Here is a 14,179-nt window from a genome sequence, read left to right on the forward strand (position 1 = left end):
GAGCCGTGACATCATCATGACATTCTTGACATCACCGTGATGTCACTGCAACACCAATGACGTCATCTCCACCCCCATGCTGTCACCTGTGACATCACTGCTCCCTGATGATGTCACTGCTGTCCCCGCAGGGGTGGTGGCACCATGGGGTCCCCGATATCCCCGAGGATGGCAGCACCGAGCACCTGCAGCTGCATCACCAATGGGGCCAGAGACACTGCAGGGACACGTTGGGGACACTGCAGGGACACTGAGAAGAACTGGAGACGCATTTGAGGACACTGAAGACATTGGGGACACATTTAAGGACATTGAAGGGACTTTGGGGGCATTTGGGGACACTCAGGGACGCATTTAGGGACATTGAGGGACATTTTGGGACACTGGGGCCCCATTAGAGACACATCTGGAGACATCAGGGAAATATTTGAGAACATTTGGGGACACATTTGGGGAGATTATGGCCACTTGGTGGACACATTTGGAGCATTGAGAGGACATTTGGGGATACTCAGAGACATTTTGAGGGACCATTGGGGACACATGGAAAGACATTGAGGGGACCTTTGGGGACATTTTAGGACTTTTGGGGACAATGGGAAGACATTTGGGGACACTCGGGGACACATTTGGGGACACTGGGGCCACACTGGGAGACACACTTGAGGACATCAGGGAGACATTTGAGGACATTTATGGACATTTGGGGACACGTTTGGGAACATTTGGGGACACACCCACCTGTGCTTGGGCATGGCCTGGTCCCATCCCCACCCTCAGGGGGACACGGAGGTGGCACCTTGGGGACAGAGCCACCCCCAGTGTCCCCGGTGTCACCTCGGTGCCACCCCCTCAGCTGCTCCAGTGTCACTTCCGGGGCCACCGCACTGGGGACAAGGAGGGGAAAAAGCCACTGTGTCACTTCTGGGGTCAGTGCTGTCCCCAGTGCCACCCCAATGTCCCCAGGGCCACCCTGGTGTCACTCACCCACTGTCCCCGATGTCCCCAATATGTCCCCAGTGCCACCCCCAGTGTCACTCACCCGCTGTCTCCCATTGTCCCCTCCAGCTGCCGCTGCCACCGGAGCCATCCTGAGGCCACCAGAGCTGGGGACAGAGGGGACACTGGGACAGGGACAGAGCTACAGCAACTGCAGTGTCCCCAATGTCCCCAAGGTGTTCAGGAACATCCCCACCCCCACAAAGTGTCCCCAACACCTCTCAAGGTGTCCCCAATGTCCCCAAACTGTCCCAACTCCCCAAATTGTCCCCAGGTGTCCCCAGTCCTCCCCTAACACCTCCAAATTGTCCCCAAAGTGTCCCCACTCCTCCCCCGAATGCCCCTGAACTGCCCCCAGGTGTCCCCAACCCCCCCAAGTGTCCCCAAAGTGTCCCCAACTCCCCAAGTTGTCCCCAGGTGTGCCCGAGGTGTCCCCACAGTGTCCCTACAGTGTCCCCACTGTCCCCAGCTCTCACTGACCCCCCAGCGTCCCCAAGGTGTCACTGACCCTGCAGTCGGTGCTGAGCCTGTCCCAGGCGCTCACTGAGGGACCCCAGGGCCCCGATGGCTGCGGTGACATTGGCCAGTGTCCCCAACAGCCTGGGGACAGCAACAGGGACATCAGCAGGGACATTGAGGAGGACAGTGATGGGAACAGGAGTGGGGACATTAACGGAAACATCCCAGTTCCCCCAGTACCGGCTCAGGGCCTGGCCCAGTCTCCCCAGTTCCTCCTCAGCCGCCTCCGCCCGGAGCCGCTCCTGAGACAGGGCCTGGACACGGAATGTCCCCCAAATGTCACCAAATTGTCCCCAAATGGCTCCTCCCTGTCCCAGATGTGTCCCCAGTGTTGCCAGGTGTGTCCCTCACCTGTCCCAGGTGTGTCTGCAATGTCCCCAGGTGTGTCCCTGCTTGTCCCCAGTGTCCCAGGTGTGTCCCCAATGCCCCCGATGTCCCCAGTGTCCCTCACCTGTCTCTCTCCCTGCAGTTCCTGCTCCCCCCGGCGCAGCCGCAGCTCCAGCAGCGACACCTGGTGGGACCCGGCAGCCACAACAGCACCCAGAGAGCGCAGCTGGGACGGGGGGAACATCACAGGGGGGGACAGGGGTGTGACAGGTGTGACATCACAGGTGTGGCAGGTGTCCCCTCACCTCTCCCAGGTGTGGGGTGTCCCCTGTCCCCTCACTTGTCCCCTGTGTCCCCAGTGTCCCCAGGTGTCCCTCACCTGTCCCTGCAGCCGCAGCTCCTGGCCCCGGTGCAGCCTCACCTGCAGCAGCAGCTGGAAAACCTTCTGGCGCCAGCGGGACAGCAGCACCTGGGGGGACACATCTGAGAGCCCAAATACACCTGGGACCCCAAACACACCTGGGACACCCCAAAAACTCACCTGAGAGACCCCAAACACACCTGGGGCCCCAAAACCTCACCTAAGACACCCTAAATGCACCTGAGAGACCCCAAAACCTCACCTGGGACAACCCAATGCACCTGGGAGCCCAGAAGTTGTACCTGAACAACCCCAAATGGATGTGAGACAGCCCCAAACACGGCTGTGCCACCCCAGGTGTTTCCCCAGTGTCCCCAGGTGTTTCCTCAACATCCCCAGGTGTGTCCATAAAGTCCCCCAGGTGTCCCCAGCTGTGTCCCCAAATGTCCCTGGGTGTCCCAGGTGTACCCAGGTGTCTCCCCAGGAGACTCCAAGTGTCCTCAATGTCTCCAGGTGTCTCTCCAGGTATCTTCACCTGGGAGGCCTCACCTGCTCTGGGCTTGGCTCCGCCCCCTCTAGTCCAAGGCCCCGCCTCCTCAAGGCCTCAATCTCCATCTCCAGAATTTGGCTCCGTCCCCTTTCTGCCTCCAGCTCCGCCTCCAGTGAATGGCTCCGCCTTATTTCTGCTTCCAGGCATTGGCTCCGCCCTCTTTCCCCTTCCAGCTCCACCTCCAGCATGTGGCTCCGCCTCCTTTCTGCCTCAAGCTCCGCCTCCAGGCTTTGGCTCCGCTCCCTCAGTGCTTTAAGCTCCACCTCCAATTCATGGTCACGCCCCCTTTTCACAGCAAGCTCCACCCCCAGGGACCTGTGAGGGGGACTGGGGTTACTGGGAGCACTGGGAGAGAGGAATCGAGGAAACTGGGAGCACTGGGAGCCTCACCTGGGGCGCAGCACAAAGTGGGAGGGGGGGATGAGCCCACCCAGACTGGGAGGGGGAAACTGGGAGCACTGGAGGGCACTGAGAGGGCCCCGGCGGGGCTCGGCCATCGGCGACCTGTGGGGTAAACCGTTCCCAGTAAGGGTCAGTAAAGACCAGTAAGGACCAGCATAGCCTGTCCCCAGCCTCAGTAACCTCCCAGTCCTTCCGAGTTCTCCCTCCCCACGCTCCCAGTCCGTTCCAGTCTCTCTCAGTACCTTCCAGTTCCCTTCTCCCAGTCTCTCCCAGTTCCCCCGCGCGGTGCACGTCGGGACGGTGCCTCCGCCGCCTCTTTCGCGCGCTCCCCCCTCAGCCAATCAGAGGCGGCGGCTCCCGGGTCCCACCTCCCCCGCCGACCAATGGGAGACCGCGCCTGGGAGAGGTGAGCGGGGCTACGAAACGACCCTGCCCCTTTGGTCAAGGGACCAATCAGAGCTCGGGAGGGGGACTAAAGGGGGATCAGGTCCTGGAAGGGGAAATGCCATCCGGAACGGTCCTGGAAGAGTAAACCGAGCTCCTGAGGGGAGAATGGGGTCCTGGCAGGGTAAATTGAGGTTCTGATGTGGGTCATTGGGTCCTGGCAGGTAAATCAGATTCCCCAAAGGCCCCAGCGCCATCCTGGACGGGTCCCAGTGTCCCCACGGGGGTCCTTGCTTTCCCCAACACCCCCAGAGGTGCCACTCCCACCCCAGTCGCTCCCACCCCACACCAAACCCGCCTTATTCCCTTTATTTCCTTTATTTTTACATTTTCCCGCCTTTCCCTTCCCAGTTCCGGCCGCCCCCGTTGCCACGACGACCGCCCGGGCCCGTCCCCGTGGCAACGCTGCTCCCGCCCCTACTGCATCGCCATTGGCTCTTCCGTCGCGCTCCGCGAGTGAATGACTGAGAGCCGCCGAAGGGGGGGAATGAGAACCCTTTCCCCGTGGCCCTGGCGACCCGACTGGCCGGTTCCCATGGTAACAGAAGTCCCGCACCCGAACTTCAATTGGCTACTAGAACGAAAGCACTGATTGGCTGGGGGATTTAGGGGGTGAGACTAAAGGCGAGACTGTCCCCAAGGGGTCCCCAAAAGGGCCCCAATGTCCCCAAAGGGACCCTTGATGTCCAAACCCCCGCGTGACCATCCCGGTGGGACGTCCCTGATGTTCCCAAGGGGTCTATGATGTCCCTAAAGGGCCCTAAAAGGGTCCTTGGTGTCTTCAGTGGGGTCCCAAGTGTCCCCAAAATGTCCCCAAAACCAACCTCCCCAAGGCCACCCCAGGCCTGTCTCTGGGGTGTCCACCCTGTCCCCAATCCCCCCCCAGACTCCCCCCTCCCATTTTTTTTTCCCAAAATCCCCTGCCCAAATTAATTTTATTGGGATTTGGGGGATTTTGGGGGGTTCCGGGGGACTCCTCGGCGACTCCGGGGGAGGCTCGGGGGAGCCTCGTGGACCCCACATTTGGAGTGGGGACTCTCGGGAGGACAACGGGGCTGCTTTTGGGTGGAATTTGGGACGTTTGGAGGGTGTTTTGGGGCTTTTGGGGGAGGATTCGGGGTTTTTTGGGGAGTCTCTAAATTGGGGGGGAGTCTCTGCCTGCTCCGGGTCCTGGGGGGCTCCTGGGGGTAGTCCGGAGAGGGATTTGGGACCCCAAAATTGAGACTGGGATCCCCTGGGGGACCCAGGGGTTGTTTTGGGGCGTTTTGGGGCAGGTTTGGGGGTGGATTTGGGGTTTTTGGGGGCCCTTTTGGGTTTTTGGGGGGCGTCCCTGAATGTGGGGGGTCCCAACGGGGATTTCGGGGAGGTTCCCGACGGCTCCGAGTCATGTGGGGCTCTTGGGGGGAGTCTGGGACTCCAAAATTGGAGTCAGGACCCTCTGAGTGACCCCGAGGCCGTTTTAGGGTTTTTTGGGGTCGATTTGGTTTTTTCTGGGGGGTGCCTGAATTTGAAGGTTTTTTGGGGAGGGGTTGGGGGCGTCGCCGCCCACTCCGGGTCCTGGGAGGGCTCGGGGGAGGAGTTTGGGGTGGGGTTGGGGTATTTTGGGCGAGATTTTGTGGGGTTCTGGGGGGATTTTGGTGTTTCGGGGGGGGATTTGGGGGGTTTGGGGTGGGATCTGGGGTTTTTTTGGGTAGATTTGGGTTTTTTTGGTTAGGATTTTTGGGGTTTTGGGCGGGATTTTGGGGTTTTTTTTGCGGATTTGAGTTTTTTTGGGCAGGATTTTTGGGTTTTTGCGTGGGATTTTGGGGTTTTTTGGGGGTATTTGGGGTTTTTAGGGGAGGATGTGGGGGCTCCAGGGGTGTGAGCAGGAACTGGGCGATGTCGAGGCGCTGCCGCAGAACCCCAGAGAGCAGCAGCTCGGCCGAGAGCACTGGCAGACGCGCAGCCACGGCTGGGGCCCAGAGAGGGCGGTCCTGGGGACACGAGATCACCAGCACCTGGGGCTGGGGAAACAACCCAAAAACCCACTGAGGAACCCCAAAATAACCCAAAAACCCACTGAAGAACCCCAAACCCCCCCAAAAAACCCCAAACCCCCTGGTCCTGGGGACATGAGATCATCAGCATATGGGACCTGGGGAAAAATGGGGTAAATAATTCCCAAATAACCCCAAAATAACCCCCAAAACTGCAAAATAACCCCCAAAACCCCACTGTCCTGGGGACATGAGATCACCAGGACTTGGGACTGGGGGAAATAATGCAAAATAGCCCAAAATAACCCCAAAAAAACCCCCAATATAACCTCAAATAACCCCAAAAACCCAGTGAGAAACCCCCCAAAACCCCAAATACTCCAAAAACTCTAGTGAGAAAGCCCAAAGCCCAGGGAGAAGCCCCAAATACCCCCAAAACCCAGAGAGAAACCCCCAAAACCCAAGGAGAAATGCCAAATACTTTGCAAGTCCCAAACCCCAGTGAGAAACCCCTATAACTCAGACAGAAATCCCAGAAACTCAGCAAGAAACCTCAAAAACCCCAAATACCCCCAAAACTCCATTGAGAAACCGCAAAAAAACCCTAAATATCCCCAAAAACCCCAGTGAGAAACCCTAAAAACCCAATGAAGAACCCTAAATACTTCTCCAAAACCCCAATTTCCCCCATAAGCCCATGAGAAACCCCAAAACCCAATGGGATTCCCCAGTCCTGGAGACACGAGATCACCAGGACTCAGGGCTGGGGGAAGTCAGGGGGTTCAGGAGTACAAATGACCCCAAAAACCCAGTGAGGAACCCCCCAAAAAAACCTCAAAAACTCCCAAACCCAGGGAGAACCCCCCAAAACTTCAGTGAGGAACCCCAAAAACCCAGTGAGAAACCTCAAATACTGAAAAAAATCCCAATTTCCACCAAAATTACAGTGAGAAACCCCAAAAACCCAGTGAGGAACCTCAAGCCCCAATGGGATTCCCCTGGTCCACAAGATCACCGGCATACGGGGCTGGGGGAAAACACCCTCAAAACTCAGTGAGTAACCCCAAAAACCTGCCAAAAACTCTAAAAACCCAAAACTGAGAAACCCTAAAACCCCTGTGAGAAATCTCCAAAAAACCCCAAAACCCAGTGAGGAACCCGGGACCCCAATGGAATCCCTTAGTTCTTGGGACTTGAGATCACCAGGACTCTGGGCTGGGGGATGTCAGGGGGGTCAAGACCCCAAAAACTTCTAAAAATACCCAAAACACCAGTGAGAAACCCCTAAAACCCAACAGGAACCCCCTGACCTCAATGGGATCCCCTAAAACCCAGTGGGATCCCCCCACAGAGCTTGGTCTGGGATCCCCAAATCCCACACCAAACACCCCCAAATACCCCCAAACCCAGTGAGGAACCCCCCAAAAAACCCCAAACTGAATGAGAAACCCCAAATACCCCCAAAACCCCATCCCCCCAATGTCCCCAACACTCCAATGTCACTGATTTCCCCTCTGTCCTCAGTCCCCCAATATCCCCAATGTCCCTGCTGTCTCCAATCCCCCAATGTCACCAATGTCCTCAATGTCCCCCCTGCCACCCCCAATGTCCCCAATCCCCTGATTTCCCCAATGTCCCTGCTGTTCCAAATCCCCTTCTGTCGCCTGTCCTCATGTCCCTGTGTCCCCTCACCGCATGCTCCCGGGGCAGCTGTGGCAGGAAGGTGCCACCACAGCAGGTGACAATGTCCTGCATGTCCTCCGGGCATGGCTGCACACTGGGGGTGACATGGACCTGGTACCCCTGGGGACAGAGGGGACATTGGGGGACATCAGAGGGACAGTGGGGACATCAGGGGGCATTGGGGGACATCAGGGGGACAGTGGGAGATTAGGGGTTGGGGACATAGGGAGTGACAGGGTAGACACTGGGGACATTGGGTGATGGAGACATTGGGGGATGGGGATATTGGGGGATTGGGGATACTGAGGACACTTGGGGACACTGGGGACATTTGGGGACACTGCTGTCACTGTTGCCCCAAGCCCGTGCACAGGGCTGGGTTTAGGGAACATTTCGGGACACTGGGGGCATTGTCACCTGCAGCAGGGGCCGTGCCCGTGCCTGTGCCAGCGCTGGGCGCAGCCGGAAGCCGAAGCGCCGCTCACAGAGTGGGTCCCGGGGCAGGAAGGGATCTGGGGACAGCGGGCGGCCACCATGGGAACTCTGGGGACAATGGGGTCACACAGAGCCACCACAGTGTCCCCAAACCACCCCCATATTGTCCCCAAGACCACCCCCTTGTCCCCAAGGACCCCAAGATTCCCAAGCCCCTCTTCTTGTCCCCAGAGTGCCTTTTATTGTCCCCAATGTCATCCCACTTGTTCCTGAAGTCCCTAAAGCCAATCCCCTTTGTCACCGTGTCCCCAGTGTCTCCCCAAGACCACCCTAGCTGTCCCCAATGTCCCCAAATCCCCCCAAAATCCCCAGTGCCACCCCATCCCCAATGTCCCCATCATCTCCAATGCCCCAAGGCCTCCTCAGTGTCCTCAAGGCCACCCCTGTGTCCCCAATGTCCCCAAAATCCCTTCCTATGTCCCCAAATCCCCTCTCCTTGTCCCCAAACCCCCCTCACTGCCACCAAGTCCCCCAGTTGTCCCCAAGTCCCCAATGTCCCCAACTCCCCGATGGCCCCAATGTTCCTGAGTGTCCCCAATGTTCCCAATCCCTAATGTTCCCAATGTCCCCAATCCCGCAATGTCCCCGATGTCACCTACAGGAGCCACTGCAGGGTGACAATGTGGAAACCCCTGCTGAGGGTGCACAGGAACTTCAGTGACCCCCGATGTCCCCAATGTCACCAACCCCCGATGTCCCCAAACCTCCTGATTGTCCCCAATGTCTCCAATGTCCCCAGTATCCCCAACTCTGATTGTCCCCAATGTCCTCAATCCCTGTAATGTCCCCAACCCCCAGATGTCCCCAATGTTCCCAATATCCCAAATGTCCCCAATACTTCAATTCCTCTGACTGTTCCAAATTCCTGATGTCCCCACTGTCCCCAACTTCTCTGACTGCCCTCGATAGCCCCAATCCCCTCAATGTCCCTGAGTCTCCCCAGTGTCTCCAACCCCCGTCGCTGTTCCCGCTGTCACCTGCAGCAGCCACTGGGGGGTGACAATGGGGATGCCCCTGCCCAGGGCACAGAGGAATTTCAGGGTGCGCCGGATGCCATCGGTCACCAGGTGGCTGCAGTCCCTCACCGAGGTGGCCTCGGTGCCACCCAGCATCCCCAGGGCCACCAGCAGTGCTGGGGAGGCCACCAGACCTGTGAACAGCACCTGGGGACAGTGGGGACATATTGGGGACACACTGAGGACAACCCTGAGTGCCATTAGGCCTGGGGACAGCACCTGGGGACAGTGGGGACAGGTTGGGGACAACCCTGGAGGATTTGGGAACACCTAGGGGACATTGGGACAGGTTGAGGACAGTTTGGGGACACAACAGGGATGTGGTCCCCAGACACACTGGGGACACTGTGGGGACATCCTCAGGTACCACTACCCCCGGGAACAGCAGCTGGGGACAGTGGGGACACATTGGGGACAACAGCAGCTTAGGGACATCCCTGGGGGAGGGTTGGGAACATGTTGGGGACAGTGGGATGGGTTGGGGACAGCTTGGGGACATCCCCCGGGGGCTCAGGGGACATTGGGGACATCCCCAGGTGCCACCAGCCCCAGGACAGCAGCTGGGCATCCAGTGGGGGGGGGATGGGAGCACTGGTGTGAACTGGCCCATACTGGTCCTTACCCGGATGTGGGCAGGGCCCGGTGCTGTCCGGGGGCGGAGGCTGCGCTTGGCGCCCTCTACTGGCTCCTCCTCCTGTGGGGGCAGGGCTGACACTGAGCCCTGCCCATTTCCTTTTATGGACACAGAGGGCGTGATCCGTCCAAGCACCATCCCTGTTTGGTCCCGCCTCCTCTGGGGGCGCAGTTTGGGTTCGTGGCCGCTCCCCTTTGGGGTGAGGGTGGGGCCACAGAAGGCCACGCCCCCTCTGCTATCAGCCAATCGCTGACTGCGCCGCACCTGCAGGGGAGGGGCTGCCATGGAGACCCCAAAACCCAACGGGAACCCCCAAATTTCACCTGGGACCCCCCAAATCCCTCAAATTCACCCCAAATCACCTGGGGCCACCCAAAATCCCCTAAATTCTCCCAGGACCCCTCAAAATCCACCTGGACCCCAAAAATTCTACCTAGGGCCCCCAAAAATTCATCTAAGATCCCCCCAAACCACTCGGGGACCCCCAAAATGCACTGGGAGGCCCAAAAATCCACCAGGACCCCCAGAATCCACTTGCCCCCCCCCCAAACCTCACCTGTGGGGTGGGTGAAGCTTCTGCCTCCTCCTGGGCAGGGCCCAGGGCTCCCCCAACATCTGGATTTGGGGTCTCCCCCTCTGCATCTGGAATCTGGGGCTCCTTCAGGGCCGTTTCAGGGCTTTCCAGGAACTCCACATCTGGACGGGGGGGCAGGAAGAGCTGGGTGGCCACATCCGAATCTGGGCACAGCTGCCTCAGCCTCTCCACATCTGGATTTGGGGTCTTCGCCTCCACATCTGGAATTTCAGGGTGTTTTGGGGGAGTTTTGGGTGTTTTTGAGAACCCAACATCTGAATCCGAGGGTCGCTCTCCCTCCACATCTGGACCAGGGGGCAGGAACAGCTGGGTGGTCACATCTAGACCTGGGTGGGGCACCCCCAGCCCCTCTACAGCTGGCTTGGGGGGGGCTGCCTCCACATCTGGAATTTCAGGGAGTTTTGGGGGGGCCCAAACACCTGGATCTGAGGGTCCTTCCCCCTCCGCATCTGGATTGAAGGTCAGGAAAAGCTGGGTGGCCACATCCAGATCTGGGCAGGACTCCTCCACATCTGGCTTTGGGATGTCTGCCTCCACATCTGGAATTTGGGGATGGCTTAGGGGAGTTTTGGGTGTTTGGGGTGACCCAACATCGAGAACCAAGTGTCCCTCCCCCTCCACATCTGGATTGGGAGACAGGAACAGCTGGGTGGCCACATCAAAGTCCTCCTCCACATCTGGATCTGGGGTTGCCACCCTCACATCTGGAACTCTGGGCTCATCTGGGACCACTTTGGATTGTTTCAGCCCCAGAACATCTGGATTTGGGTGGTGCTCCAGATCTGGATCTGGGGGCAAGAACAGTTGTGTGGCCACATCTGGATCCAGGGAGGGCAGCCCCTCCACATCTGGAATTTCAGAGACCTTTGGGGCTGTTTTGAGGTTTCCAACATCTGGAGAGGGCAGCAATGGCTGTGTGGCCACATCTGGATCTGACTCATCTTCATCTTCCACATCTGGAATTTCAGATGGCTCCTGGGTAGTGCTGAGTAGTTTTGGGCTCCCAACATCTGGATCCACCCCAGCATCCCTTACATCTGGATTTGGGGGCAGGAACATCTGGGTGGCCACATCTGGATCCCACCCCTCCTCTTCCACCTCCACATCTGGAACTTTGGCAGAGTTTTGGGTCCCTTGGAGCCTCCCAATATCTGGATTTGGGGGGGTTGGACGCACATTTTGGGTTATTTTCTGCCTTTTTGTGGGCCAAATATCTGGATCAGCCTCCTCCTCATCCACATCCGTCTCACTGTCCTCCAGCAGTGCCCTACAACCCCTCCATGACCCCCCCACAGCTGGATTTGGGGTCTGTCTGGGCACATTTTGAGTCATTTTCTGCCTTTTTGCAGGCCAAACATCTGGACTGGCTTCATCCTCTTCCACATCTGTCTCGCTGTCTCCCAGTAGTGCTCGATGCCCATTTTTGGGCCTTCCAACGTCTTGATTTAGGCTCTTCAGCCCCACATCTGGACTTTCAGGCACATTTGGGGTAATTTTGAGCTTTCTTAGGGCCTCCACATCTGGATTCACCTTCTCCTCCTCCACATCTGTGTCGCTGTCCACCAGGAACGTTCGATGCCTAATTTTTGGGCCTGAAACATCTGGACTTTCTGGGACGTTTTGGGTCACTCTGAGCCCTTTGGGGGGCTCCACATCTGTATCCCCCTCCACATATGTGTTGCTGTCCACCAGCAGCACCTGACACCTGATTCTGGGGGCGGAAACATCTGAATCTGGTGTCCTCAATTGCACATCTGGTGTTTCAGGCACATTCTGGGTCCCTTTAAGTCTTTTGGGGGGCTCCACATTTGGATCCTCTTCCACATCTGTGTCGCTGTCCACCACCAGCGTCCGATGCCCGATTTTGGGCCTTTCCACAGCTGGATTCAGGGTCTCCACCTCTGCATCTGGAATTCCAGGCACACTGTGGGTCACTTGGAGCCTTTTTGGGGGTTGCAGATCTGGATTCACTTCATCTTCCACATCTGTGTCGCTATCCCCAGGCAGCATCTGGTGATGGAGTTTTGGGCCTGAAACATCTGGATTTGGGGCCTTTGTTGCCACATGTGGAGTTTCAGGCACATTTTGGGTCATTCTGAGCCATTTTTGGGGCTGCAGATTTGAATCCTCCTCCTCTCCCTCCTCATCTGTGTCGCTCTCCACCAGCAGCATGCAATGTCCCAATCTGGTTGCCTCCACAGCTGGATTTGGGGTTTCCACCTTCAAATCTGTAATTCCAGGCCGGCTTTGGGGCACTTTGAGCTTTTTTTGGGGCTGCATATCCGGATCGTCTTCCACATCTGTGTCACTGTCCACCAGCTCCATCCCACGCCACATCTTTGGGGTCTTTGCTGCCACATCTGGAGTTTCTGGGACGTTTTGGGTCATTTTCAGTCGTTTCGGGGACTCCACATCTGGATCAGCCTTCTCGTCCTCCACATCTGTGTCGCTCTCCACCACCAGGGTCACACACCCATTTTTAAGCCACGAAACATCTGGATTTGGGGTTTTCAGCCCCACATCTGGAGTTTCGGGCACATTTTGGGTAATTTTAAGCTGATTTTGGGGCCAAACATCTCGATTTGGCCCCTCCTCCTCCACATCCGTGTTGCTGTCTACCAGCAGTGTCCAATGCCCATTTTTGACACACAGAACATCTGGATTTGGGGTTTCTGCTGCCACATCTGGAGCTTCCAAGGTGTTTTGGGCCACTTTGGGAGTTTTTGCGTCCCCAACATCTGGATCTGGCCCCTCCCTGACCACATCTGGGGCCTTTCGGGGGCAGGAAAGGTGTTTTTGTGGGGCCTCAAGATCTGGGGGCACAGCTGGATCCTCCAGGGTGCTAGAAAGGGGGATTGGGGGGGCTCAGGAGTTTGGACCCCAAAAATGCCCCGAAGAGCCCCAAACTACCCATAAGAACTTCCTAAACTGCCCCAAAACCCTCCAAATATGCTCCATGGAGCCCAAAACGCCCAACAGGAAACCCCCAAAATGCCCCCAAATTGCCCCAAGGACCCAAAACTCCCCCCAGGAACCCGCAAGTGCCCCAAAATGGCCCCAACTGTCCCAGGGACCCCTCAGAATTTTCACTCCCTCCTTCTCCCTAAACTGCCCCAGGACCCTCCCAAACACCTCCAAATTCTCTAAGGACTCCCCGCCCACCCCAGTCACCCATAGACCCCCAAACTGCCCCCAAAGGACTCAAGACCAACTTAGGGACCCCTCAAAATGCCCCAGGGACCCCCCCAAAACTGCTCAAGCTGCACCCCAAATCCCACGAGGATCCCCCAAACCTGTACACAAAAGACCTGAAATCCCTCTCAGGAAATCCCAAGCCTTCTCAGGGACCCCAAACCCCCTTCAGGAACCCTAAACACCCCTCAGGAACACCAACTCCCCTCAGGAACCCCCAAGCCCCGTCAGGGATGCCCCAAACTCCCCTCAGGAATCTTCAACCCCCTCAGAGAGCCCAAACGTCCCTCAGGAACAACCAACCTCCCTCAGGGACCCCCAAATCCGCTCCGGAAGCCCCAAACCCCCTCAGGAACCGCCAATTTTCTCTTCGGAACCCCAAATTCCCAAACCAAGCTCCCAAGCTTTCCTCAGAGACCCCAAACTTTCCTCAGGAACCTCCAACCCCCCTCAGAGACACCCCCCCCCCCCCCCCCCCCGCAATCTCCCTCAGGAACTCCCCAAAACTGCCCCCCGAGACTCCAACCCGCCCTGCGACACCAAATCCCTCCAGGAGACCCCAGAACATCCCCGGACCCCAAACCCCAAAAATTCCCCCCAAATTCCCTCAGGAATTACCAAAAGCGGCCCCAGCCCCCCTCCCCGCTCACCCCTCCCGCGCCATCACCGCCGGGCCCCGCCCCCCGCGCTCCCATTGGCAGCTCCCTCTGCGCTCCAGCGCCCATCGACGCTTTCCATTTGGCTGTCACGCCCGTCAATCATCAACAGACTACCGAGACGGGGCGGGGCGGTCCTCCGGGAGAGCCAGAGAGCCGGTGGGAAGAGATTACGGGGACCTTGACCAATGGAAGAACAGACTGCTCGATTGACATTAAGATTAACCAATAGAAGGGGGCCAGCGGGCGGTGCTGACCAATGGGAGCCGCGGCTTTGTCCTATATGAGCGCGCGCGAGGCCGCGGCCGCCGCCATTTTCGCCGCTGTCGC

The 14,179-nt window shown here is 58.0% G+C and overlaps 1 protein-coding gene across 1 annotated transcript; it reads right to left on the reverse strand.

Annotated features, from left to right (window-relative positions):
- Window positions 1-2: 2 nt before the first annotated feature.
- MDC1 (mediator of DNA damage checkpoint 1) lies at window positions 3-13,875 on the reverse strand. The gene is made up of 17 exons (XM_083881726.1): window positions 13,844-13,875; window positions 9,963-12,843; window positions 9,395-9,670; window positions 8,734-8,919; window positions 7,679-7,804; window positions 7,271-7,381; window positions 5,677-5,736; window positions 3,401-3,630; window positions 3,147-3,260; window positions 2,756-3,071; window positions 2,225-2,314; window positions 1,970-2,071; window positions 1,699-1,772; window positions 1,508-1,599; window positions 1,043-1,106; window positions 742-887; window positions 3-217 (listed from the first exon to the last, which is right to left on the reverse strand). The coding sequence occupies exons 1-17, from the start codon at window positions 13,855-13,857 to the stop codon at window positions 114-116; spliced, it is 4,986 nt and encodes a 1,661-aa protein (XP_083737852.1). The 5' UTR covers window positions 13,858-13,875; the 3' UTR covers window positions 3-113.
- Between the last annotated feature and the right edge of the window lie 304 nt (window positions 13,876-14,179).

The sequence above is a fragment of the Zosterops lateralis genome, assembly GCF_965231275.1.
Source record: "Zosterops lateralis genome assembly, chromosome: 35".
Classification (NCBI taxonomy): domain Eukaryota; kingdom Metazoa; phylum Chordata; class Aves; order Passeriformes; family Zosteropidae; genus Zosterops; species Zosterops lateralis.